Source organism: Scyliorhinus torazame, chromosome 16, assembly GCF_047496885.1.
Source record: "Scyliorhinus torazame isolate Kashiwa2021f chromosome 16, sScyTor2.1, whole genome shotgun sequence".
In the NCBI taxonomy this organism is placed as follows: Eukaryota; Metazoa; Chordata; class Chondrichthyes; order Carcharhiniformes; family Scyliorhinidae; genus Scyliorhinus; species Scyliorhinus torazame.
Genome location: NC_092722.1, coordinates 9,002,300 through 9,029,395, shown reverse-complemented (window position 1 = coordinate 9,029,395; position 27,096 = coordinate 9,002,300). Strand labels below are relative to the sequence as shown.

The window sequence follows — 27,096 nt, the reverse complement described above, 5'->3', positions numbered from 1 at the left end:
GGACTTGAGAGGGATGTGAAGCTATTCATTGTAAACACAATTTTTTGCTGGTGTTTTCAGAGCAAATCCAGGCTGTAAATGTTGAGTTGAGTGTGATCCAGAATAAAACAGGAAAATTGTGCAACTCTGACTGAGGTACGGCTCAGTTTCCAAATTGTCTCCAGCAGTCTCACTTTGAACCTTCCCAGACATATTTTCCTCTGAGTCACAAGCTATTGGCAGTTGTTATTTGCGGCCTTCTCGTGAGGTGCATTATGTAATAGGCTGTGTTCCCAGAATGTGCTTTCCGCAATCACAGGAGGACAGGAGTGATTGCTTTGTGATTTAGAAGTTCCCCTCAAAGGCCGGAAGATAATGATAATTAGCTCGCTCATTTGCTGAGTAAATTGATGAGGGGGAGATGACCAATATCAGAGGGTGGGGGGGGGGGTGTCAGTGATAGCATTCTCACCTGTGGATCAGAGGTACTGGCAGAGAGTGTGAGAGCACAGAGGCTGTACAGAACTATACAACACACTGGTTAGAGCTCACCTGGACCAACGCAAGCGGTTATGGTCACCGCACTAGAGGAAAGATGTGATCGCACTAGGGGGATACAGAGGAGATTTATGAGGGAGTTGCCGGGTCTGGAGAATTTTAGTTATGAGGAAAGATTGGATAGGCTGGGGTTGCTTTCTGTGGAACAGAGGAGGTTGAGAGGAGAGCTAAATGGGGGATAAAATTCTTTGATATCTCAATAGAGTGGATATGGAGGCACAATTCCTCTTGGATGAAGGGTCTATAACCAGGGGACATGAATTTAGGGTAAGGATTGGGAGGTTTGGAGGGTTTTGAGGGGAATATTTTTCATGTAGCATATGGCAGGGAATCTGGGACTCACTGCCTGAAACGGTGGTAGAGTCAGAAATCCTCGGAACATTTAAAGAGTACTTGGATATGCACTTGAAGTTCCTCAAGCTAAAGGACTGCAGGCCAAGAGCTGGGATTGGACTGGATGACGCCTTGTCAGCTGGAACAGCTGGAATGGGCCGAATGGCCATAATTTCATATAGAATCCTAGACTTTACAGTGCAGAAGGAGGCCATTCTGCCCATCAAGTCTGCACAGGCCCCTAGACTTCCGGGTGCGGCGATGACCAGCTGAGTCGCACGTTTCGGCAGCTCCCTGTGAAACGGACTTTTGGGCTCTTGATAGGAGCCCCAACGGCAATTTTAACGGCTGAAAACACCGTGCGGTAAACCAGAAGGGTGTTCCCCCTGGACACGGATGGAAAAAGGAGAGGAAAGTGGCCGGATTGCAGCGGATCCTTTGGAACAACGGCAAGGAAGGCAAGCAGAAACCAAGATGGCGTCGGAAGGTGGCAGTTTCATATGGGGCCCTGAACAACAAGAGTTTTTGAAACGCTGCGTGGAGGAGATAAAAAAGGAAATGAAGAAAGAGTTGTTGGCCCCGATATTACAGGCGATTGAAGGGCTGAAAGAGGAACAAAAGACCCAGGAGCAGGAGCTTCGGGTCGTGAAGGCGAAAGCAGCAGAGAATGAAAACGACATACAGGGCCTGGTGGTGAAGTCGGAGATACAGGAGGCACACCAGAAACGATCTGTGGAGAGGTTGGAGGCACTGGAAAATAACGCAAGGAGGAACAACTTGAGGATTCTTGGCCTTCCTGAAGGTGTGGAGGGGGCGGACGTCGGGGCATATGTGAGCACGATGCTGCACTCGTTAATGGGAGTGGAGGCCCCGACGGGTCCGTTGGAGGTGGAGGGAGCATACCGAGTTATGGTGCGAGGATCGAGAACAGGAGAAGCTCCCAGAGCCATAGTGGTGAGATTTCTCCGTTTTAAGGATAGAGAAATGGTCCTTAGATGGGCAAAGAAAACTCGGTGTAGTAAATGGGAGAACGCGGTGATACGCGTCTATCAAGATTGGAGTGCGGAGGTGGCGAGAAGGAGGGCGAGCTTTAATCGGGCCAAAGCGGTACTTCACAAAAAAAAGATAAAGTTTGGAATGCTGCAACCGGCAAGACTGTGGGTCACATATCAAGGGAGGCACCACTACTTTGAGACGGCGGATGAAGCGTGGACTTTTATTGTAGAAGAAAAATTGGAATGATTGGACTACGAAAATGAACGTTTGGACAAAGTGGTGGGACGAGTGGGGGGGGGGGGCGAAGAGGGATTGTATGATTAATCCTGCGGTATGGTAACTTTTCTTTCTCCCACAGGTGGTGATGGGGGGAGGTGGGGAGGGAGAGGAGATGGGGCGTTGGCCATGGGAGGCGGGGCCGAGGGAGAGGCGCGGGCTTGGTTCCCGCGCTATGATAATTATGGCGGGAATAGAGAAGCAGGAAGGAGGGGGCACCGCACGGGGCGAGCCGTGAGCACGGGGGGAAGCCGAGGTCAGCCAGAGTTTGCTGACTTCTGGGAGCAACATGGGGGGAGTAATTACGCTAGCGGGGGGTCTAGCGGGGGGGGGGGGGATTACTGGGTTGCTGCTGCTGGGGAAAGGGGGGAGTGGGTACGGGAAAGGATGGGCGGGGGGGCACCGTCTGGGAGAAATACAGCCGCGTGGGAACTGGGCGAGAAGCTGGAAAAAGATGATGGCTAACCGGCAAGGGGGGGGGGTGGGAAACCCCCCAACTCGGCTGATCACGTGGAACGTGAGGGGGCTTAACGGGCCGATAAAGAGGGCACGAGTACTCGCACACCTTAAGAAACTTAAAGCAGATGTGGTCATGTTACAGGAAACGCACCTGAAACTGATAGATCAGGTTAGGTTGCGCAAAGGATGGGTAGGGCAGGTGTTCCATTCGGGGCTGGATGCGAAAAACAGGGGGGTGGCTATATTAGTGGGGAAGCGGGTAATGTTCGAGGCAAAGACTATAGTGGCGGATAACGGGGGCAGATACGTGATGGTGAGTGGCAAATTACAGGGAGAGATGGTGGTGTTGGTAAACGTGTATGCCCCGAATTGGGACGATGCCAATTTTATGAGGCGAATGCTAGGACGCATCCCAGACCTAGAGACCGGAAAGCTGATAATGGGGGGAGACTTTAACACGGTGTTGGAACCAAGGCTGGATAGGTCGAAGTCCAGGACTGGTAGGAGGCTGGCAGCAGCCAAGGTGCTCAAGGATTTTATGGAGCAGATGGGAGGGGTGGACCCGTGGAGATTCAGTAGACCTAGGAGTAAGGAGTTCTCGTTTTTCTCCTATGTCCATAAAGTCTATTCACGCATAGACTTTTTTGTGTTGGGTAGGGCATTGATCCCGAGGGTGAGGGGAACGGAATATACGGCTATAGCCATTTCGGATCATGCCCCACACTGGGTAGACTTGGAGATAGGGGAGGAAACAAGAGGGCGTCCACCCTGGAGAATGGACATGGGACTAATGGCGGATGAGGGGGTGTGCTTAAGGGTGAGGGGATGCATTGAAAAGTACTTGGAACTCAATGACAATGGGGAGGTTCAGGTGGGAGTGGTCTGGGAGGCGTTGAAGGCGGTGGTTAGGGGGGAGCTGATATCAATAAGGACACATAAAGGGAAGCAGGAGAGTAAGGAACGGGAGCGGTTGTTGCAAGAACTTTTGAGGGTGGACAGACAGTATGCGGAAGCACCGGAGGAGGGACTGTATAGGGAAAGGCAAAGGCTGCATGTGGAATTTGACTTGCTGACCACAGGCACTGCAGAGGCACAATGGAGGAAGGCGCAGGGTGTACAGTATGAATATGGAGAGAAGGCGAGCAGATTGCTGGCACACCAATTGAGGAAAAGGGGAGCAGCGAGGGAAATAGGGGGGGTGAGAGACGAAGATGGAGAGACGGAGCGGGGAGCGGAGAGAGTGAATGAAGTGTTTAAGACATTTTATAAAAAATTGTATGAAGCTCAACCCCCGGATGGGAGGGAGAGAATGATGGAGTTTTTGGATCGGCTGGAAATTCCCAAGGTGGAAGAGCAGGATAGGATGGGATTGGGAGCACAGATCACGGTAGAGGAAGTGGTGAAAGGAATTAGGAACATGCAGACGGGAAAGGCCCCGGGACCGGACGGATTCCCAGTTGAATTTTACAGAAAATATTTGGACTTGCTCGCCCCGCTACTGACGAGGACCTTCAACGAGGCAAAGGAAAGGGGACAACTGCCCCCGACTATGTCAGAAGCAACGATATCGCTTCTTTTAAAGAAGGAAAAGGATCCGCTACAATGCGGGTCCTACAGACCAATCTCCCTCCTCAATGTAGATGCCAAGGTCTTGGCCAAGGTAATGGCAATGAGAATAGAGGAATGTGTCCCGGGGGTGGTTCATGAGGACCAAACTGGGTTTGTGAAGGGGAGACAGCTGAACACGAACATACGGAGGTTGTTAGGGGTAATGATGATGGCCCCACCAGAGGGTGAAACGGAGATAGTAGTGGCGATGGATGCCGAGAAAGCATTTGATAGAGTGGAGTGGGATTATCTGTGGGAGGTGTTGAGGAGATTTAGGTTCGGAGAGGGGTATGTTAGATGGGTGCAGCTGTTGTATAGGGCCCCAGTGGCGAGTGTGGTCACGAATGGACGGGGATCGGCATATTTTCGGCTCCATAGAGGGACAAGGCAGGGATGTCCTCTGTCCCCATTACTGTTTGCACTGGCGATTGAGCCCCTGGCGATAGCGCTGAGAGGTTCCAAGGGATGGAGGGGAATACTTAGGGGAGGAGAAGAACACCGGGTATCTTTATATGCGGATGATCTGCTACTATATGTGGCGGATCCAGCGGAGGGGATGCCAGAAATAATGCGGATACTTGGGGAGTTTGGGGATTTTTCAGGGTATAAATTGAACATGGGGAAGAGTGAGCTGTTTGTGGTGCATCCAGGGGAGCAGAGTAGAGAAATAGAAGACCTACCGTTGAGGAAGGTAACAAGAGACTTTCGTTACCTGGGGATCCAGATAGCTAAGAATTGGGGCACATTGCACAGGCTAAATTTGACGCGGTTGGTGGAACAGATGGAGGAAGATTTCAAGAGATGGGATATGGTAGCATTGTCAATGGCAGGGAGGGTGCAGGCGGTTAAGATGGTGGTCCTCCCGAGATTCCTTTTTGTGTTTCAGTGTCTCCCGGTGGTGATCACGAAGGCTTTTTTCAAAAGGATAGAAAAGAGTATCATGGGTTTTGTTTGGGCCGGGAAGACTCCGAGAGTGAGGAAGGGATTCTTAAAGCGTAGTAGGGATAGGGGGGGGCTGGCACTACCGAGCCTAAGTGAGTATTATTGGGCCGCTAATATTTCAATGGTGAGTAAGTGGATGGGAGAGGAGGAAGGAGCGGCGTGGAAGAGATTAGAGAGGGCGTCCTGTAGGGGGACCAGCCTGCAGGCTATGGTGACAGCCCCATTGCCGTTCTCACCAAGGAACTATACCACGAGTCCGGTGGTGGTAGCTACACTGAAGATTTGGGGACAGTGGAGACGACATAGGGGAAAGACCGGAGCACTGGGGGGGTCCCCGATAAGAAACAACCATAGGTTTGCCCCGGGGGGAATGGATGGGGGATATGGAATGTGGCAAAGAGCAGGTATAACGCAATTGAAAGATCTATTTGTGGATGGGAAGTTTGCGAGTCTGGGAGCGCTGACCGAGAAATATGGGTTGCCCCAAGGGAATGCATTCAGGTACATGCAATTGAGGGCTTTTGAGAGGCAACAGGTGAGGGAATTCCCGCAGCTCCCGACACAAGAGGTGCAGGACAGAGTCATCTCAAAGAAATGGGTGGGGGACGGTAAGGTGTCGGATATATATAGGGAAATGAGAGACGAAGGGGAGACTATGATGGACGAACTAAAAGGGAAATGGGAAGAAGAGCTAGGGGAGGAGATTGAGGAGGGGATGTGGGCAGATGCCCTAAACAGGGTAAACTCGTCGTCCTCGTGCGCCAGGCTAAGCCTGATTCAGTTTAAGGTATTACACAGGGCACATATGACTGGAACACGGCTCAGTAAATTTTTTGGGGTGGAGGATAGGTGTGCGAGGTGCTCGAGAAGCCCAGCGAATCATACCCATATGTTTTGGTCATGCCCGGCACTACAGGGGTTTTGGATGGGGGTGACAAAGGTGCTTTCGAAAGTAGTAGGAGTCCGGGTCGAACCAAGCTGGGGGTTGGCTATATTTGGGGTTGCACAAGAGCCGGGAGTGCAGGAGGCGAAAGAGGCCGATGTTTTGGCCTTTGCGTCCCTAGTAGCCCGGCGCAGAATACTGCTAATGTGGAAAGAAGCCAAGCCCCCGGGGGTGGAGACCTGGATAAATGATATGGCGGGGTTCATAAAGTTAGAGCGGATTAAGTTCGTCCTAAGGGGGTCGGCTCAAGGGTTTACTAGGCGGTGGCAACCGTTCGTCGAATATCTTGCGGAAAGATAGATGGGGGAGAACAAAGAAGGCAGCAGCAGCGGCCCAGGACTTGGGGGGGGGGGGGGGGGGGGGGGATGGGGGGGGGGGGGGGTGGCCTGAGACAAGGCAGTTGCCAATTAGGGCTAGTTTTTATTTTTTGTTATTTAATATTTATTTATTTGTTGTTGTTTTTGTTTAAATTTAAAAAGGTCATTATTATCTGTATTGTTACAATGTTGTGTAAAGGATGCACAATGTACTGTGTTGGTTGACCAAAAATTTTCAATAAAATATTATTTAAAAAAAAAAGTCTGCACAGGCCCTTGGAAAGATCACCCTACTTAAACCCATGCCTCCACCCCATCCATGTAACCCCACCTAATCTTTTGGACACCAAGGGACAATTTTACATGGCTAAATTAACCTGCACATCTTTGGAATGTGGGAGGAAACCGGAGCACCCGGAGGAAACCCATGCAGACGCGGGGAGAAAGTGCCATCTCCTCACAAGAGAGTCACCCAAGGCTGGAATTGAACCCGGGTCCCTGGAGCTGTGAGGCAGCAGTGCTAACCACTGTGCCACCCTACTGCCCTGTAAAAAGCTGCGATTCTTCGCCGATTCAAAGACGGGGACCAACGTGCCCTGGTGAACGGAGAGAGAGAGAATTCCCACTTGGAATCCTGGGCTGATGTCCAGCAAGGTAGGCGAGTATCTCCCTCGACATATGGATTGTGAGAGCTCATTAAAAAGAACCTCCTGCCTACCAGCTGGCATTTGAATGGTAACGGTAGGAGAATTCCCATTGAGGTGCTCCTTGACCAGAGCTCAGTCTGGGAATCCTTCACACTGTTCTCAGTGAGGGGGGAGCAAGGTCTTTGAAGATACAGAAACATTAACAATCCATATTTAATAAAGCATCGAGTCTGTAATTTGTGCTTTTTTGGGGAAAGAAGAAAATATTTTTTTTAAATTTATATTTAAGAGTACCCAATTCATTTTTTTCCAATTAAGGGGCAATTTAGCGTGTTCAATCCACCTACCCTGCACATCTTTGGGTTGTGGGGGTGAAACCCACACAAACACGGGGAGAATGTGCAAACTCCACACGGACAGTGACCCAGAGCCGGGATCGAACCTGGGACCTCGGCGCGGTGAGGCAGCAGGGCTAACCCACTGCCCCACCGTGCTGCCCTATGTGTTTATTTAATTTCCTGCCGCAGCTTGCTCCCTCGTTTACTCGGGAATGGTTTCTTTGGTGACGAGCTGCTGTCTGGCCCCTCACTCAGTCGCCGCTCCACTCCAGTCGGACTGTCCGATAATGGAAACCACCTGGATTGATAGCCACCGAGTCTAGTCGCCTTTCCCCGTTTGAGACTTGTGCGTGACTTTAGGCAACTTGTGCAAATGGAAATTTGTGGCAAGAGATTTTTTGTTTTTTTTGTTTAAGTAACTGGCATCTCGATTAAATCTCTACCTTCAACCCCCTGCAGCAGTCAGTGGGCACCAGGAAAACTGACTTTTCTTTTGTTCTTCTCTGGCCTGGTTTGGAGAGGCTGAGATATTTTTTTTCCTGGGAAATTTCATTCCTGGGATTGTGGGCGTGGCCAGCATTCATTGCATTTGAACATGACATCCGATGTAGCACTGGCCAGTGATTGGACCTGTGCCCTCACGACGGCGCGAACCGGGCCCGGTTACGTCCGATTCTGGCCCCCACAGGGGGCCAGCACGGCGCTGGAGCGGTTCACGCCGCTCCAGCCTCCTTTTGCGGCGCCCAACCCGCGCATGCGCGGGGGACTTCTTTAGCGCGCCGGCCCCGACTCAGGATGGAGTCGGTGTTCAGGGGCTGGCCGCGCCAGAAAGTAGGCCCAGGGGGGGGCGGGGGGGGAGGCCAGCCCGCTGATCGGTGGGCCCCGATTGCGGGCCAGACCCCATCGGAGGCCCCCCCCCCCCCGGTGAAGGAGCCCCCCCCCCAAACAGGATGCCCCCCGACCGTTCCCGCAGAGTTCCAGCCGGCAGCGATCGGGGTGAACGGCGCCGGGGGGGCTCTGTCGTATCGGCTCGGCCCATCTGGGCCAGAGAATCGGCGACCCCGCCGATTCCAGTGGCCTGTGGCTGGCGCCGCACCAAACGCACCGGCGCAAATGGCGCCGATTCTCCGCACCTCGGTTGTGCCGATTGTCCGGCCCAGTGCGGGGCTCGGAGAATCGCCCCCATGGTCTATATATGCACAGAGGAATGGGGAGGGGGGGGAATTTGCTATAATTCTGTAGGAGGGCCAGAAAAACATATCTGTAATATGAGCGATAGTGAGGCGGCCAATCTGGACGCACATTTAATTACATTTGCAAGCTGGTGTGAGGAACCCTAATGAACCAGCGGGATTCCTTTTAAAGAGCGGAGCTGGAATTGTAGGAAAGCAGGGCTGATGAGCTGGACACAGTGCCAATTAAAAAAACTCTTGAGGGAATTCTCTTCTGTCTAAAGGCGAAATTATTAATATTTATCAAGCACAAAGGAAAGAAGCAAATTTGCGTTCACAGGGCGTCTTTCGTGACCTCTAGATGTCTCAGACATGTTTTTAAATTTAAAGTACCCAATCAATTTTTTCCAATTAAGGGGCAATTTAGCGTGGCCTGTCCACCTACCTGCACATCTTTGGGTTGTGGGGATGAGACCCACGCAGACACGGGGAGAATGTGCAAACTCCACACGGACAGTGACCCAGAGCCGGGATCGAACCTGGGACCTCGGTGCCGTGAGGCAGCAATGCTAACCCACTGCACCACCGTGCTGCCCATCTCAGTCGTGTTTTATGGCCCACGAGGTATTCCTGAAGTTCAGCTGCTGGTGTGACGCTGGCAGCCAGATTGCGCACAGCAAGATCCCAGAAACCACCAATGTGACGATGACCAAATAATCTGTTGGTGTGTTGAGAGATAAACATTGGCCAGCAACCCCCCCCCCCCGGTGCCTTCTACAAGGGAGGAGGTGGTGGTTTAGGGGTATTGTCGACAACTGGACGAGAAATCCGGATACCCGAGGCCTTTCAGTCTGTTTAGGGAAAAGTGCGGTTATACTCTTGGACATTAAACCTACACCTACCTACCTTCCTGGTCCTTTACAAAGGGAAAGAAAAGGCTCCTTTGCACTTAACCTATATTCCACTCCTTGTTTGGATGCTGAACGTCACTTGAAAAAGCGCCTGCTCGCTTATTAAAAAGCACAGGGTAAACCTATGTGGTGAAGGCTGACTCAGTGGGGCGGCAGATTGAAGTCGGGCATGAGGTAACTGTACAACAAAACACTTTAAATGCCCGTTCTTAATACTTGTCGTCAGTGTGTATTAATCTCACTCATCGTACATAGGTCTTTGTCATTGTGTGTGCTTGTCTGCCTCGAGCTCCCTTCCCGTTCTCTATCACTCTCTCTCTCTTTGTGCAAGTCAAAAAGAATTGATGGACGTAACGTAAGCTCAGCTGTGGAGAGGAATGTTTGAACCCAGGATCTCAAGAGTCTATTGATGGAGTCCTGACACTGGAACTGTGCCCAGCATAGCATCAGTGGCAATTAGCCTCACCTGTATCTTTGATCTGGGCAGTAGAAGCTCTTTCTCTGCTGGGTATCTGCCCAAAGGGGCGCTTCCTGCTCTCTGATTCACAACCAACTCGAGTCAGGAGCAATTAACTCCTTGTCAGCGGCCTGCTATTTGATAAAGCCTCCTGCTGCAGTGACACTCCCAACCCAAAGGAGGACTGAAATTTATTCAGACTGTGCAGGTTAACACTTGAGTATTTAACAGGAAATAGTTCCAATGGATATTGTACAAAATAAATTTTATAAATTTCCCATGCATGGCCCTCGTTAGAAATGTAGAAGTTAGGGCAGCAGGGTGGTGCAGTGGGTCAGCACTGCTGCCTCACGGCGCCGAGGTCCCAGGTTCGATCCCGGCTCTGGGTCACTGTCCGTGTGGAGTTTGCACATTCTCCCCATGTTTGCCTGGGTTTCGCCCCCACAATCCAAAGATGTGCAGGGCAGGTGGATTGGCCACGCTAAATTGCCACTTAATTGGGGAAAAAAATGAATTGGGTACTCTAAATTTAAAAAGAAATGTAGAAGGCGATTGACACAGGCGCTGTTCAATGTGCCAGGTGGCATAACCTCTTTGGAACAGCTGGTGGACTGTGTTCATCATTGTTTTTGGACTCAATCCAGTTTAGTGGGAGCGAATGAGCAGTGATTTGACGCAGTGCAAAAATGTCCACGAAGTTCAAAGGAATTCTCTGTGTAATTTCAGCCAAGGTTGATTTTCTTCCGCAGATAATATACCTCCTGCAATCATGGAAAGAACTACCTGCGCTAAACGCACTGGAGCTTCTGGACTACAGCTTCCCCAGTCGCTATGTCCGTTCATTGGCAATAAAATGCTTGAAAAAGCTAAGGTACGTAACACTTGGGGAAGCAACCACCTTGAGCTGAACCCCTGATAAACAGCAAGTCAACTCCTTGGGCGAAATTCTCCGTAATCGGCGCGATGTCTGCCGACCGGCGCCAAAAACGGCGCAAACCAGTCCGGCATCGGGCCGCCCCAAAGGTGCAGAATCCTCCGCAGCTTGGGGGGCCGAGCCCTAACCTTGAGGGGCTAGGTCCGCGCCGGACTGATTTCCGCCCCGCCAGCTGGCGGGAAAGGCCTTTGGTGCCCCGCCAGCTGGCGGGGAAATTACATTGCCGGGCGGCGCATGCGCGGGAGCGTTAGCGGCCGCTCACGGCATCCCCGCGCATGCGCAGTGGAGGGGGTCTCTTACGCCTCCGCCATGGTGGAGACCGTGGCGAAGGCGGAAGGAAAAGAGTGCCCCCATGGCACAGGCCCGTCCATGGATCGGTGGGCCCCAATCACGGGCCAGATCGCCCCGCGATCCCCCCAGGACCCCGGAGCCCGCCCGCGCCACCTTGTCCCACCGGTAAGAGAGGTGGTTTAATCCACGCCAGCGGGACAGGCATTCCAACAGAGGCACTTCGGCCCATCCGGGCCGGAGAATTGCCGGGGAGGGGAGCCCGCCAACCGGCACGGCGCGATTCCCGCCCCCGCTGAATGCGGCAACCGGCGGGGGCGGGATTCACGCCAGCCCCTGCCGATTCTCCGACCTGGCGGGGGGTCGGAGAATCTCACCCCTTATTTCCAAAGATATTTTTCCAGTTGGATTTGTTTCAGAGAGTCGGATTATCTCATTAATGTTACATGAATTTGACTGTATTTGAGTTTCTGATCATCTCTGGTAGTTTTAGGTTTGATTTGATGCATTTGGTTGAACGATCCTTTCCTGTGTTGCTGTTTCCCCCTTGCCCCACAGTGAGGAAGAGCTCTCCCAGTACCTACTCCAGCTCGTGCAAGTGCTGAAATATGAGCCTTATTTGGATGCTGAACTAACCAAGTTTTTGTTGGACAGAGCATTGAGCAACAAACAAATAGGACACTTCCTGTTCTGGCACCTCAGGTAAAAGACCCAAAGATCCACAGTGACTTCATCGCGCCCGACTCGGTGACGCAATAAGGCCGTTTTTCTCGCGGGATCTGCGATGCTCTACATGCCTCGCGAGATCTAATGAGGGCCCAGTGAGGGCGAGATCCAGATGAACATGTTTAAGTGAGACATGAGGCTCATTTAAATAAGTCTACGCTGGGCGATCTCGCCATGTTGCCATGTCGCCAGTTTGCACTGGTCCATACAAACGTTGCCAGGTGTAATGACACCTGGGGGGGGTCTCTCTCCCAGGCCGTTGGAGGTCACCGGGTGGTCGGCCTCTGGGCAGAGTGGTCCCCTGGCTCTCCTGGTGTCACCCGGGCACCTTGGTACTACCCGCCTAGCATTTTGGCGCCATTGCACTGCCAACCTAGCACCTTGGCACTGACACCCTGACACTGCTCAGGTGCCTGGGTGGCACTGGCACCCTGGAGTGCTCCTGCCAGGCTGGCAGTGCCAAGGGGCCCGGTTGTCCGTGCCAGGGATCAGGCATGGGGGTTCTGTGCCCTTTGGAGGGTGGGGGGGGGGGGCCCGAGGACTTCCTAAGAGGTAAGGTGGGGCAGTGGGGGTCCCAGAAGTTGTGGTGGAGGAACCGAGAAGGCCCCGAAAGATGTGGGTGCCATTTTCAAATGCCACCCCGATTTGCAAGGCATCTTGAGATAAGTGCGGCCTCGGCTGGGCGTTCTCGACTGAGGCGAAAAGACCGGCAGAGTCCAGTTAGATAGCAGGTTTGATCTCGGTGCTCCGGCGCAGACACACAGCCAAAACTGGACTCTCTTTCTCGCACATAAAATCGCACCCGGTGTCCTTAAAAAATGGCAATGGGTATTTGATCCCATCACGTTAATGGATACAAGTATGAGGAGTCCACCATTAGACTACTGATCCTTCTGATCATGAATCCTGTTTTGTGTACGCTTCAGGTCCGAAATGCATTTTCCAGCTGTGTCCCTGCGATTTGGATTAATCCTGGAGGCATATTGTCGAGGGACTAACTACCACATGAAATCTTTGCTGAAGCAGGTGAGCATGGCAAAGCAAAGCCAACAATTCAAGCTGCCGGCCACTTGAGAATTGAGTGTTGTTTGGTGCGACTCATTACTGAGCATCCATAATTATGCGTCAAGCCCCGACATCAGTCACAGTTTAATAAAAATAGATGTACGGTAGTAAAGCTGTTTGCTGAGTCAGTCTATCGCTGTATTCTCCTGCAGTGTGAAGCACTGAAGAAAATGAAGGGCCTGAATGACTTTGTGAAGTCCAGCTCGCAGAAGACAACCAAGCCAAAGACAAAAGAAGCCATGCATCTGTTTATGAGACAAGATACTTACATGGAAGCTCTTTCCAACTTCTACTCACCCCTGAACCCATGTACCCTCCTCACAGAACTCTGGTACGTAGACACAATTGAATAGTTAGGCAGGAGATTCTCCTAAACTCAGGTCAAATATCAACAAGGTGTGTAGCTGTAATAAAGTTTGGAACGGACATTGTGATTTTCTCGAGGAGATGGTTTTGTTGCAATGAGAAATTTTATCAATCCGCCATCGAGATTTCAAACACCCCTTGACTGATTATTGATCTGTTTTTGTATTCGTTAATAATCTTTATTAGTGTCACAAGTCATTAACACTGCAATGAACAATGAAGTTACTGTGAAAATCCCCTAGCCGCCACATTCCGGCGCCTGTTCGGGTACACTGAGGGAGAATTCAGAATGTCCAATTCTCCTAACAAGCACGTCTTTCGGGACTTGTGGGAGGAGACCGGAGCACCCGGAGGAAACCCACGCAGACACAGGGAGAATGTGCAGACTCCGCACAGACAGTAACCCAAGTCGGGAATCGAACCTGGGACCCTGGTGCGGTGAAGCAATGGTGCTAACCACTGTGCTACGGTGCCGCACATAATTGATGACAGCTGGAGGAATAGTAAGAGCTCACAAAACACCACCAGGCTATTGAGGGAGAGATGGCAAAATTAGTCAAGGTTCCCACAACTTACCTGTCAAAGCTCACATGAAATGTAAGTAAGGGGCTGCTCAGGTGAGGACATGTGACAACCACACAATCAATCAGCTCACCTGCACCGAGCATCAAGGTTGGGTCCCGGGGAAAGATACTGAGCATCGCTGGGGGCCTTTGATACCATTTCCCTACCAGGGCCTTTGTGTCTTCACGAAGGGAAATTGAAGAAGTGTGGATCTTGGCAGACAAAGATAAAGCAACCTGAGATTGTCATGGGTCAGTAACCAGAAAGGATTTTTCATGTAAAAACGTATCTGGGGGCCATAAATAAATCTGGTGGTTTATTTTTACTTCCAATGCTGTGAGGTTTACTGGACAGATTTCTCATGTCATGAACCCACATTAAACAAATCACCTCAGTAACTCATATTGACCAACTCTTTCTCTTATTGGTTGTTTCAGGGTGGAGAAATGCAAGTTTATGGATTCCAAAATGAAACCACTGTGGATTGTTCACAAAAATCAGAGATATGATGGGAATCCCATGGGCATCATTTTCAAGAATGGAGATGGTAGGAAAATCATCTTATTTTCATTTTTGTGCTTCAGTGTTATGGACTACGTTATAGTGGATATAATCAGAAACGTTTTAGTTTATAAATGGTGAGCTAATCCCACAATCTCATACGGAGCTCAAAGACAGTAGGTGGGATTCTCCATCCAGTGACCCCTGAATTGCAATTGGGCGACGAATCGCGCGTCAGCCGGCAATCGATGCCGGCGCCCGGCACCCAATGGAATGCCGTGCTCCGGTGCCTCGAGAGCAGTGTGAATGTGTTCCACACCGCATGCTAGTGTGGACATGCAAATTGTACAGTAAACGCCGTTGGCTTATCATTAGCAAGTCCGACCCGGCAATCTCCATCCCTCTCCGCGAAGTTCCACCTCCGCCAGGAAGGAATCGGCAACGGGGCGGCTCACTTGTTGTATTTAATATCGGGAAACAGGCTGCTGAGGGAGCGACACGATTGGAAAGTGTCCAATATCGCTAAAGTGTGCTGATAGTTGTGCTGCTGGCCGAGTGGGGAGGGGGTGCGGGAGCATAGACCACCATTGCCACAGCCTGCAATGCCACCATGCGGCTGCGCATGCCGCTGACTGCCCCCCCCCACCCTCCCACTCCACTCCCTGTGGGGAGTGGGCAGCACGGTAACATTGTGGATAGCACAATTGCTTCACAGCTCCAGGGTCCCAGGTTCGATCCCGGCTTGGGTCACTGTCTGTGCGGAGTCTGCACGTCCTCCCCGTGTGTGCGTGGGTTTCCTCCGGGTGCTCCGGTTTCCTCCCACAGTCCAAAGATGTGCAGGTTAGGTGGATTGGCCATGATAAATTGCCCTTAGTGTCCAAAATTGGCCTTAGTGTTGGGTGGGGTTACTGGGTTATGGGGATAGGGTGGAGGTGTTGACCTTGGGTGGGGTGCTCTTTCCAAGAGTCGGTGCAGACTCGATGGGCTGAATGGCCTCCTTCTGCACTGTAAATTCTATGATAATCTATGATACGCAGCTCCTGCTTGTCAGGCTCTCGAGTGCCAATCCTGACCCCAGCAAATCACACGCCAACGCTCATTGGAATTGCACTCGTTCCGTGTGGCACCGGTGCTAACCCATTCGGATGTCCTGAGTCACTCCAGGACCGGCGCCGCTCTCAGGGTCACGGAACTCACACGATTCAATCCCAGCATCAGCACTTAGTCTCTAAGAGAATTCTGGCCAGTGTGGCTCGGAGATAGAGCGACAACACTGCTGCCCCACCTCCTACACAGCTCCTCTTGCTTGGAGTGCTGAACAAGCAATGTGTGTGTACAATAAGGTGAAATCAAATCATTTTTACAAGTTATAGGACCAAAAGTAGCATGTGCGAATGGACAATCGGTGCAAAATGATGAAGATTAAAAGCATAACTATCCCTGCAAAGAGCACTGTGGGTGTACCTACACCACACGGACTATAGAAGTTCCAGAAGAAAGCTCACCATCTTCTCAAAGGCAGTGAGGGACCCCCACATCCCAAGAGCAAATGTTTTAAGAGACAAGCAATTCAAAATCAAACTACTTGTTTCTTCACCCAATCATTGATGGGCTGCTGTAACCATGGTAATCTCTGGCCTTGTCCGCCTCCGATCATATATGGAGCGTCGACAGTGGAAGAATTAATATCAGGATCAGCCGGGGTGAGGCAGCAGTGCTAACAGCTGCACTTACCTGGACACCCACGTGCATTGCTTCAGCTTAAGGGGATAGGACAGGTTAGCGGAGAAACATGACAATTTCACCCTTCCCAGCGACCATCTGTAACTAAACAGCAGGGTTGCCAACTGTGGTTAAATTTAATCCTGGAGGCTTCGTCACATGACCCCCCCCCCCCCTCCCAATTGGATGATGCTTGATTGTCAGTCAAACAGCCCTCTTCAATGTTCTATATCTGGTAAAGAGAAATGTTGACATAATTTTTTTTAACTGTCTATTTTCTTAATGCGCCACTGATATTTCTCCAGGGTCACACACAGCTGTGTCGTGCAGATCAGTCTTCAATCCCTGGAAACTCCAGGCCAAACCTGGAGAGTTGGCAACCCTGCTAAACAACATTGATGATCCCCTGACGTGTATCATTTTTTGTTTTGTTTTGAATACCTCATTCTAATTCTTTTTCTTGCCATAGATCTACGGCAGGACATGTTGACAATTCAGATGATTCAGCTCATGGATGTTCTGTGGAAAAAGCAGGGCCTGGACTACAGGTAAGGGGGGTTTAAACCCAGTTAATTTGAATAAATCGGAGTTGGAAAGCTAGGCCGGATTTTCTGCCCCCTTCCCCCAAGGCAGGTTTTCCAGCGGCAGGTACGGATCGCCGGTGGCTGCCGGCAGGGTCTTCCGGCCCCGTCGAAACTGATGGCCACTCTCGTTGCTTTCCAGCCCCGCCACCGAGGAACCTACCACGAGGGGGCACCTTTGGTGGAACCAGGAGATTCCACCAGATGGAAGGGAGGGACATCCCCGCCCATAGTCTCAGTAAAGGCGACCATGAAACTACCAGATTGCCATAAAAACCCATCTGTTTCACTAATGTCCTCGAGGCAAGGAAATCCGCCAGCTTTACCCGGTCTGGCCTACCTGTGACTCCAGACCCACAGCATAATAATGATAATAACAATAATCTTTATAGCCACAAGTAGGCTTACATTAACACTGCAATGAAGTTACTGTGAAAATCCCCTCGTCGCCACATTCCGGCGCCTGTTCGGGTACACGGAGGGAGAATTTTGAGTGTCCAAATTACCTAACAGCACGTCTTTCGGGACTTGTGGGAGGAAACGGGAGCGCCCGGAGGAAACCCACGCGCACACGGGGAGAACGTGCAGACTCTGCACAGACAGTGACCCAAGCCGGGAATCGAACCCGGGACCCTGGATTGTGGCTGACTCTTAACATCACCCCTTAAACAGGCCACTCAGTTAAGGATATTTGAGTACGAGTGATGTCCACATCCAAGGAATACATTTGAAAAATATATAGTATGATCAACACCCTTTCACAGAGAAACTTGCTTGTCAGGGCTGAAACCTGAAAGATTCAATATGACTCTGACACCTGTCTAACTGTAACTTCCCGTTTCAGAAACTTGGATTTTATAGTTTTAATCCTATTGGACCTTTGTGGTGTTTTTATTCACACGGTTGAGATGTCATTCGTTTGACTCCCTCTAACTCACACATCCGCACACAACAATACTAGCTGCACACCTTGCTATTGGAAAGGTCATTATTTCAACACTGAAGACTAAAGGCTGCGTCTAAATGATGCAATGTCCCCATCGAGGACAGTGAGTACAGAGCGTCCTCTGCTGAATCATTGAATGTCAGGCCAGGGATGTTTCCATGAATCGCAAGACAAACCAATATTTTAGCAAACTATCAACAAAAGCTTGCATTTATATAGCACCTTTAAAGATAGAGGCACAAGGAACCAGTCTGGCAATAACTTAATCACAAGAAACTTCTTTCTTTGCTTCAGAACTATCAAAGTGAAAAGGAAAACTGGGATGTGGAATACCGTGATTTAAGACTTTTTCTGCATAATTAATTCTCAGTATCCATTAGGGTAACACCACAACAATAATCATGCATGAAGCCATCTGTAAATGGGTGGATTTTTACTAAGTGTTTTCTCCAAAGATGTGCAGGTTAAGTGGAGAGGAGGGGGGAAGGAGGGGCGGGGGTGTGTGTGTGTTCTGGGAGTGGGCCGGGGTGGGGTGCTCTTTCAGGGGGGGGTCGGTGCAGGTGCAGTAGGCGGTAAATAAGGAATATGGTTTGTTGGCCTTCATCGTGAGAGGATTGGAGTAGAGAAGCAGGGATGTGTTGCTGCAATTGTACAGGGCCTTGTTGAGGCCACACCTGGAATATTGTGTGCAGTTTTGGTCTCTTTATCTGAGGAAGGATGGTCTTGCTGTAGGGGGAACGTTTACCAGACTGATTCCTGGCAGGCCTGACGTATGAGGAGAGATTGAATCAGTAAGGATTGCATTCACTGGAGTTCAGAAGAATGAGGGGGGATCTCATAGAAACCTATAAAATTCTAACAGGACTGGACAGGGCGGATGCAGGAAGAATGTTCTCGATGGTGGGGGTGTCCAGAACCAGGGGCGAAATTCTCCCCAAACGGCGCGATGTCCGCCGACTGGCGCCCAAAACGGCGCCAATCAGACGGGCATCGCGCCGCCCCAAAGGTGCGGAATGCTCCGCATCTTTGGGGGCCGAGCCCCAACCTTGAGGGGCTTTGTCGGCGCCGGATGAATTTCCGCACCGCCAGCTGGCGGAAACGGCCTTTGGTGCCCCGCCAGCTGGCACGGAAATGACATCTCCGGGCGGCGCATGCGCGGGAGCGTCAGCGGCCGCTGACAGTTTCCCGGGCATGCGCAGTGGAGGGAGTCTCTTCCGCCTCCGCCATGGTGGAGACCGTGGCGGAGGCGGAACGGAAAGAGTGCCCCCACGGCACAGGCCCGCCCGCGGACCGGTGGGCCCCGATCGCGGGCCAGGCCACCGTGGGGGCACCCCCCGGGGTCAGATCGCCCCACGCCCCCCCCCCCCCCCAGGACCCCGGAGCCCGCCCACGCCGCCTTGTCCCGCCGGTAAGGTAGGTACTTTAATTTACACCGGCGGGACAGGCAATTTCTCGGCGGGACTTCGGCCCATCCGGGCCGGAGAATCGAGCGGTGGGGCCCGCCAACCGGCGCGGCACCATTCCCGCCCCCGCCGAATCTCCAGTGCTGGAGACTTCGGCAACCGGCAGGGGCGGGATTCACGCCAGTCCCCGGCGATTCTCCGACCCGGCGGGGGGTCGGCGAATGATGCCCCAGGGGTCACAGTCTGAGGATACGGGATAGACCATTTAGGGCAGAAATCAGGAGACATTTCTTCACCCAGAGAGTGGTGAGCCTGTGGAATTCGCTACCAGAGAAAGTAGTTGAGGTTGAAACGTATGTTTTCAAGAAACAATTAGATATAACACTTGGGGGCAAGTGGATCAAATATCGGGAGAAGGCAGGGTCAGGCTATTGAGTTTAGTTGTAGAAGTTTGCACATTGAACCTTTTAGCATACAGTAAAACATTCCAGTGTTCATTACTTGAAAACAAGCCCACTTATTTTAAAACATAGCTCTTATCGGAATGTTTACTCAATAGCGTTAACTACAAATCGTGTTTAGCAGCATCTCGATCCAGTGAGAATTTGGAGTCTGAGGTGGGAGGTTGCATAAAACTATTGCACAAATTTTCATTTTACAAGTGCCATCAATACAAGCCTACTGGCTGCTGAGACAGAACTTTCTCCATACATGAAGTAATGTGTGGGAGTAGTAAAGGTAGCTGAGAATATACATCATTGTGAAACAGTGCTTGTTCAAAGAGTGCCCTTGAACAGCCTCAGAGGTGTTGTTTGCAGTACATTTAAAACCCATCAAAACACACTGTTATTGGAAAATCTGAAGCATGTCAGTTACTAACCGTAAAATTCTCAAACTAACCTTTACATTCTCAAACCAATATGATCGACATACAAAACTGATAGTCTCACATGCAAAGATTATTGGAGTATTTGGTATGGTACTTGAACCTAATTTCTGTTCACATGTCCAATCATCACTAAGACCACCTACCTCCACCTCTGGAACATCTGGCTCTATCCCTGCCTCAGCTCACCTGTTGAAACATTCGTTCATGCCAATGTTAGCTCCAGACTTGACTATTCCAACACACTCCTGTCTGGACTTTTCTGATCTTCCAATTCCATACATTTAAGCTCTACCAAAACTGGGCTCCCGGTACTGTAACTTACACTCAGTCCCGTTCAGTCCGCTGTTCTCTGGCTACCTATCTCTGTAATCTCCTCCAGCCCTTCAACAATCTGAGATCTTTCAGCTCTTCCAATTCTGGCGCCTTGTCCATCACCAATCTTAATCACTCTGCCTCTCTCCGTCTCTCCAACCTAACTTTAAGCAACTCATTAAACCTTGCTCTTTGATCCAGGTGTTTGGCCATTTGTCCAGATGTTGCCTTATCAATTTTAGTTTGATATCAATCCGGTGAAGTGCCTGGGGATGTTTTACTGGCTTTAAAGCTGCTATATTAGGAGAAATTGTTTTTATTTTATTCTTTCATTGGATGTGGGACCGCCGGTAAGGCCAGCATTTCTTATCTCATCCCTAATTGCCCTTCAGCTGAGTGTCTCGCGCGGCCATTTCAGACGGGCAGTTAAGAGTCACCCACATTGCTGTGGGTCTGGAGTCACATGTAGGCCAGACCAGGTAAGGACGGCAGATTTCCTTCCCTAAAAGACATTCATTAATTATCTTAATCTTTATTGTCACAAGTAGGCTTACATTAACACTGCAATGAAGTTACTGTGAAAAGTCCTTCGTCGCCACATTCTGGCGCCTGTTCGGGTGCACAGACGGAGAATTCAGAATGTCCAATTCACCTAACAGCACGTCTTTCGGGACTTGTGGGAGGAAACCGGAGCACCCGGAGGAAACCCACGCAGACACAGGGAGAACGTGCAGACTCCGCACAGGCAGTGACCCAAGCCAGGTCCCTGGTGCGGTGAAGCAACAGTGCTAACTTATTTATTGACGACAGTTGATGATGATCATGGTCTCTGTTACTGAGATAAGCTTTATATTCCTGATTTTATTAATTAAGTTCCAATTGCACCAGCTGCCGGGGTGGGATTTGAACCCCTGTCCCAGAACAATAGCCTGGGCCTCTGGATTACGGGTGACATTCCTAGTACCTCTCCCAAGAGAGTTAATTTTGAAATGTATCTTTCAATGTCAACGAAACCTTGCAAGTGGAATGTTGTGCAGTTATTGAAAATGTGACTTGCGGAAGATGTTTCTTAACCTGTACCATTTATTTTTCTTTTAGGATGATTCCTTATGCCTGTCTTTCCACCGGAGACAAGACTGGAGTGATCGAGGTGGTCTCACACGCAGAAACAATTGCAAATATCCAGCTCAATAAAAGTAATATGGCAGCTACAGCAGCTTTTAACAAGGACGCCCTGCTCAATTGGTTAAAATCAAAGAACCCTGGGTAAGAAATGAAGGGAAACACCCGGCATAATTAAGGAGTCTTGGGGATCTTCAGGTTGAACTGAAAAGGCCAGAAATACACGCCAGGGCCAATCAGTAGCTGAAAGAGAAAAGACACTGGGCACGATCCAATGGCCACGCTGCGCTAGAAAGGCAGCTCACCACGGCGCAGCGTGGCCATCGATAGCCAAGAGAGTCCGATCCCGGGGTCCACCCGGGTCCCAAGGCCTCGCGAGATCTAACGCGAGACGTTGCGATGTAAATTCCGCCCATTGTGGGCGGGATCGCTTTTTGGCAAATCTGCATATCAGAGCGAGGCAGCCTGACTCCAATGTGCAGATTCCTGAGGTGCCTGAGGCTTTGGGATTCAACCCGTTCAGCAAGTGCTGTTCAGCACTAGTCCACACAAATGAGAACTTTGTTTCCTTTGGGGAGAATCGCCCCCACTGAACTTACTCAGGGAGACCCTTCCTTCAGGCTTCAGGTGATCTGAGATGTAAAACCTTCTTTTCCTCTCTCCCCTTGTGAGTAAATGACCTCTATATTTCCAGCAGTTTTTACTCTTTTAGTCTTTCTTGGTAAACCTGTAAACTTGAAGTCATCTAAAACTTTGCTGCCTGTATCTTAACTCGCACCAAATCCCATTGGCCTGGCCCCCCTACTGTGCTTGCTGGCCAGCATTGGTACCCAGTCAGGCAACATCTCGATATTACAATTCTCAAGCTTGTTTTTCCAATGCTCTCCACGGTCTCTCCACTCCCTATCCCCCATCACCTCCACCACCCGCACAGTCCTCCAGGTCACCTGCACTCCTCTAATTCTGGCCCCTTGGGCATCTCTGATTTTAATCACCCCGGCTTTGGCCTTGAACACCCTCCTTAAACCTCTCCACCTCTCGACCCCACTCTTCTCCTTTAAGAAACTCCTTAAAACCTACCTCTTTGGCCAAGCTTTTGGCTATCTGATTTCACATCTCATTGCTTATTGCAGTGACCTAATATCTCGTTTTGTGGCTCGTGTTTGATAACATCCCTGTGCGTCACCTTGGATCATTTTTTGATATTAATTTAAATATAAATTGTTGGTATGCCACAGACCTTGCTAAAGAGACTGCAGCAGATTTTGCACTGTGTCAACTCTGAGTACCCATCGATGATGCTTTAATTCGCTAAACCCTGTGCAAGTAAAAACGCAGTTTATGTTAAGGAAATATTTGCCAGATTGACAATACAGTGAGCACAGCCTTCATACTGACTGTCAGAGGCCTTTCAGCCAATTCTGCCTCAAATCTAAGCACCCAGTCGCAACAAAACTTTGATTGTTCCTCCAGCTTTCTGGAATATTTAGAATTCTTGAAAGTTTAGTCCTGATCATTTGCGGGAAGGTTTTAGCAGTTGTCTTTTTTTCAAAGCACCAAATGTAATCTGGCTGATGTACTGGGGAGGCATTTCAGTGGTTGCCATCCCGTGACACTTGGCTGACATTTCTCTCACATTGACGGTTTCCCAGGCGTGATGCAAACCACGAGTCACGGTGACGTACCCGAACGAGTTTGATATCAGACGGCACAGATTTCAAATGCGCACAGTGTGGGCTCATGATGTTGTGCTGCTGTTTTCCACTGACACAGTTGGCAGTGAATTTCCAAGTGTTGCCATTTCGGGTTTTTTTTGCTGTGTGGTTTAACTGTTGTGAGTAAATGATATTGAGCTAAAGTTCGCATTTTCTCCAGTAACATTCGAGAGAAATGATTCGAAACAGTTTACTCTTCATCCAGCACCACTCTCGCCTCCTCCCCCACCCCCATGTGTTTTTTCTGAGACAGACTGAATCATCTTTCGAGCTCTATGAAATTGTAGCGGTTTTTTTTTACGTTTATGGCGGCGAATGATAGAGTGTGGAGTTGGAAAGTGGACAGTTTGAAGCCGAACATTCTGCTTCAGCCAAAGGGCGGACTTGCTTTGCCCTCGTCTCCTGATATTTGGGAGGACCGTTAACTTCATGTCTAACACAGTTTTTCATGGAATCATCAAATACACGAACAGCCTGCGTCATGTCTTTTGAAGAGCCATCGTTTAGTCCCACTCCCTCACTTTTTCCCCCCACAATCCCTGCAATTCTCTCCTTCAATTTATCCAGTTCCCTTTTGAAGCTTTTGATCGCCTTACTTGAGAAAGGATGTACTGGCACTGGAGGGGGTGCAGGATGTACTGGCACTGGAGGGTGTGCAGGATGTACTGGCACTGGAGGGAGTGCAGGATGTACTGGCACTGGAGGGCGTGCAGGATGTACTGGCACTGGAGGGCGTGCAGGATGTACTGGCACTGGAGGGAGTGCAGGATGTACTGGCACTGGAGGGGGTGCAGGATGTACTGGCACTGGAGGGAGTGCAGGATGTACTGGAACTGGAGGGCGTGCAGGATGTACTGGCACTGGAGGGAGTGCAGGATGTACTGGCACTGGAGGGCGTGCAGGATGTACTGGAACTGGAGGGCGTGCAGGATGTACTGGCACTGGAGGGGGTGCAGGATGTACTGGCACTGGAGGGCGTGCAGGATGTACTGGCACTGAAGGGCGTGCAGGATGTACTGGCACTGGAGGGCGTGCAGGATGTACTGGCACTGGAGGGCGTGCAGGATGTATTGGCACTGGAGGGTGTGCAGGATGTACTGGCACTGGAGGGTGTGCAGGATGTACTGGCACTGGAGGGTGTGCAGGATGTACTGGCACTGGAGGGCGTGCAGGATGTACTGGCACTGGAGGGAGTGCAGGATGTACTGGCACTGAAGGGAGTGCAGGATGTACTGGCACTGGAGGGAGTGCAGGATGTACTGGCACTGGAGGGCGTGCAGGATGTATTGGCACTGGAGGGTGTGCAGGATGTACTGGCACTGGAAGGCGTGCAGGATGTACTGGCACTGGAGGGAGTGCAGGATGTACTGGCACTGGAGGGAGTGCAGGATGTACTGGCACTGGAGGGCGTGCAGGATGTACTGGCACTGGAGGGAGTGCAGGATGTACTGGCACTGGAGGGAGTGCAGGATGTACTGGCACTGGAGGGAGTGCAGGATGTACTGGCACTGGAGGGAGTGCAGGATATACTGGCACTGGAGGGGGTGCAGGATGTACTGGCACTGGAGGGAGTGCAGGATATACTGGCACTGGAGGGAGTGCAGGATGTGCTGGCACTGGAAGAAGTGCAGGATGTACTGACACTGGAGGGAGTGGAGGGAGTGCAGGATGTACTAGCACTGGAGGGAGTGCAGGATGTACTGGCACTGGAGGGTGTGCAGGATGTACTGGCACTGGAGGGTGTGCAGGATGTACTGGCACTGGAGGGTGTGCAGGATGTACTGGCACTGGAGGGCGTGCAGGATGTACTGGCACTGGAGGGAGTGCAGGATGTACTGGCACTGGAGGGCGTGCAGGATGAACTGGCACTGGAGGGTGTGCAGGATGTACTGGCACTGGAGGGCGTGCAGGATGTACTGGCACTGGAGGGAGGGAGTGCAGGATGTACTGGCACTGGAGGGCGTGCAGGATGTACTGGCACTGGAGGGAGTGCAGGATGTACTGGCACTGGAGGGAGTGCAGGATGTACTGGCACTGGAGGGTGTGCAGGATGTACTGGCACTGGAGGGAGTGCAGGATGTACTGGCACTGGAGGGAGTGCAGGATGTACTGGCACTGGAGGGTGTGCAGGATGTACTGGCACTGGAGGGAGTGCAGGATGTACTGCCACTGGAGGGAGTGCAGGATGTACTGGCACTGGAGGGAGTGCAGGATGTACTGGCACTGGAGGGAGTGCAGGATGTACTGGCACTGGAGAGAGTGCAGGATGTACTGGAACTGGAGGGCGTGCAGGATGTACTGGCACTGAAGGGAGTGCAGGATGTACTTGCACTGGAGGGAGTGCAGGATGTACTGGCACTGGAGGGCGTGCAGGATGTACTGGCACTGGAGGGCGTGCAGGATGTACTGGCACTGAAGGGAGTGCAGGATGTACTTGCACTGGAGGGAGTGCAGGATGTACTGGCACTGGAGGGTGTGCAGGATGTACTGGCACTGGAGGGAGTTCAGGATGTACTGGCACTGGAGGGAGTGCAGGATGTACTGGCACTGGAGGGAGTGCAGGATATACTGGCACTGGAGGGCGTGCAGGATGTACTGGCACTGGAGGGAGTGCAGGATGTACTGGCACTGGAGGGAGTGCAGGATATACTGGCACTGGAGGGCGTGCATGATGTACTGGCACTGGAGGGCGTGCAGGATGTACTGGCACTGGAGGGGGTGCTCAGAAGATTCACTGGGTTGATTCCGGAGTTGAGAGGATTGGCTTATGAGGAGAGACTGAGTAGACTGGGACTGTACTGATTGGAATTTTGAAGAATGAGGGGGGATCTGATGGAAACATATATAATTATGATGGGAATAGATAGGGTAGAAGCAGGGAGGTTGTTTCCATTGGGCGGGTGAAACTAGAACGAGAGGGCATAGCCTCAAAATGAGGGTGAGCAGATTTAGGACTGAATTGAGGAGGAACGTCTTCACCCAAAGGGTTGTGAATCTGTGGAATTCCCTGCCCAGTGAAGCAGTTGAGGGTGCCTCGTTGAATGTTTTTAAGACAAAGATAGATGGATTTTCAAACAGTCAAAGTTTAATTAAAGGCGGCATGCGGCGCAGTGGTTAGCACTGAGACTGCGGCGCTGAGGACCCGGGTTCGAATCCCGGCCCTGGGTCACTGTCCGTGTGGAGTTTGCACATTCTCCCCGTGTCTGCATGGGTTTTGCCCCCACAACCCAAAGACGTGCTGGTTAGGTTGATTGGTTACGCTAAATTGCCCCTTAATTGGAAAAGAAAAATAGTTGGCTACTCTAAATTTATAATAAAAAAAAGTTTAATTAAGGGTTATGGTGAGCGGGTGGGTAAGTGGAGCTGAGTCCACAAAAAGATCAGCGGAACAGGCTCGAGGGGCCAGATGGTCTACTCCTGCTCCTAGTTCTTATATTCTTACCAGATGACCTATTTCTGCCTCCCTGACAGGCAGTGTGGTTTCACAGGTCGGCGCAACATCGAGGGCCGAAGGGCCTGTACTGCGCTGCAATGTTCTATGTTCTATGTTCTAAATCCTAACCACTCCCTGTATAAAAATGTGTTTCCTCACATTGCCTCTGATATTCCTGCCAATCGCCATAAATTGGTGTCCTCTGCTCTTCAAACCTTTACTTACTCAATCAAAACCCTTTGTGATTGAACACACCTCCTCCTGGCTCTCTGTGCTTGCCCAGTTTAACCACGTAACTGTACTGCATCTCTGGAATCGTTCGAGTCAATCTTGCCAGCAGTTCACTGGGTTTAATGAGCAGAGGTGTCGATCTTTAAAAATTTACGTAGCCGGTGAGAGTGATACACAGAGAGTGAGGAGAGGCACTGACTCCTCACTTTGAGTTATCAAACTGGGGTATAACCTCCGGGGAAATGCAGGGCAGAAGCCTGCCCCCTTTCAGGATCCCGCTTCTTTTGAATACTTTATCTTCCTCAACCAGGTTTGAGATTTTGCAGAGGCTTCAAGCACGATGGTAGTTTATCCAGTTATTT

General features: G+C 50.9%; 1 protein-coding gene across 3 annotated transcripts in view; it reads left to right on the top strand.

Moving 5' to 3' along the window:
- The window catches only part of pik3cd (phosphatidylinositol-4,5-bisphosphate 3-kinase, catalytic subunit delta), a 238,423-nt gene that overhangs the window by 196,957 nt on the left and 14,370 nt on the right, over window positions 1–27,096 (top strand). For all 3 annotated transcript variants that reach the window (XM_072477912.1, XM_072477913.1, XM_072477914.1), the window contains 7 exons: window positions 10,686–10,807; window positions 11,717–11,860; window positions 12,811–12,910; window positions 13,102–13,280; window positions 14,317–14,426; window positions 16,572–16,650; window positions 21,332–21,499. In XM_072477912.1, the coding sequence (XP_072334013.1) occupies window positions 10,686–10,807; window positions 11,717–11,860; window positions 12,811–12,910; window positions 13,102–13,280; window positions 14,317–14,426; window positions 16,572–16,650; window positions 21,332–21,499 (902 nt within the window). The remainder of the gene's footprint in view (window positions 1–10,685; window positions 10,808–11,716; window positions 11,861–12,810; window positions 12,911–13,101; window positions 13,281–14,316; window positions 14,427–16,571; window positions 16,651–21,331; window positions 21,500–27,096) is intronic.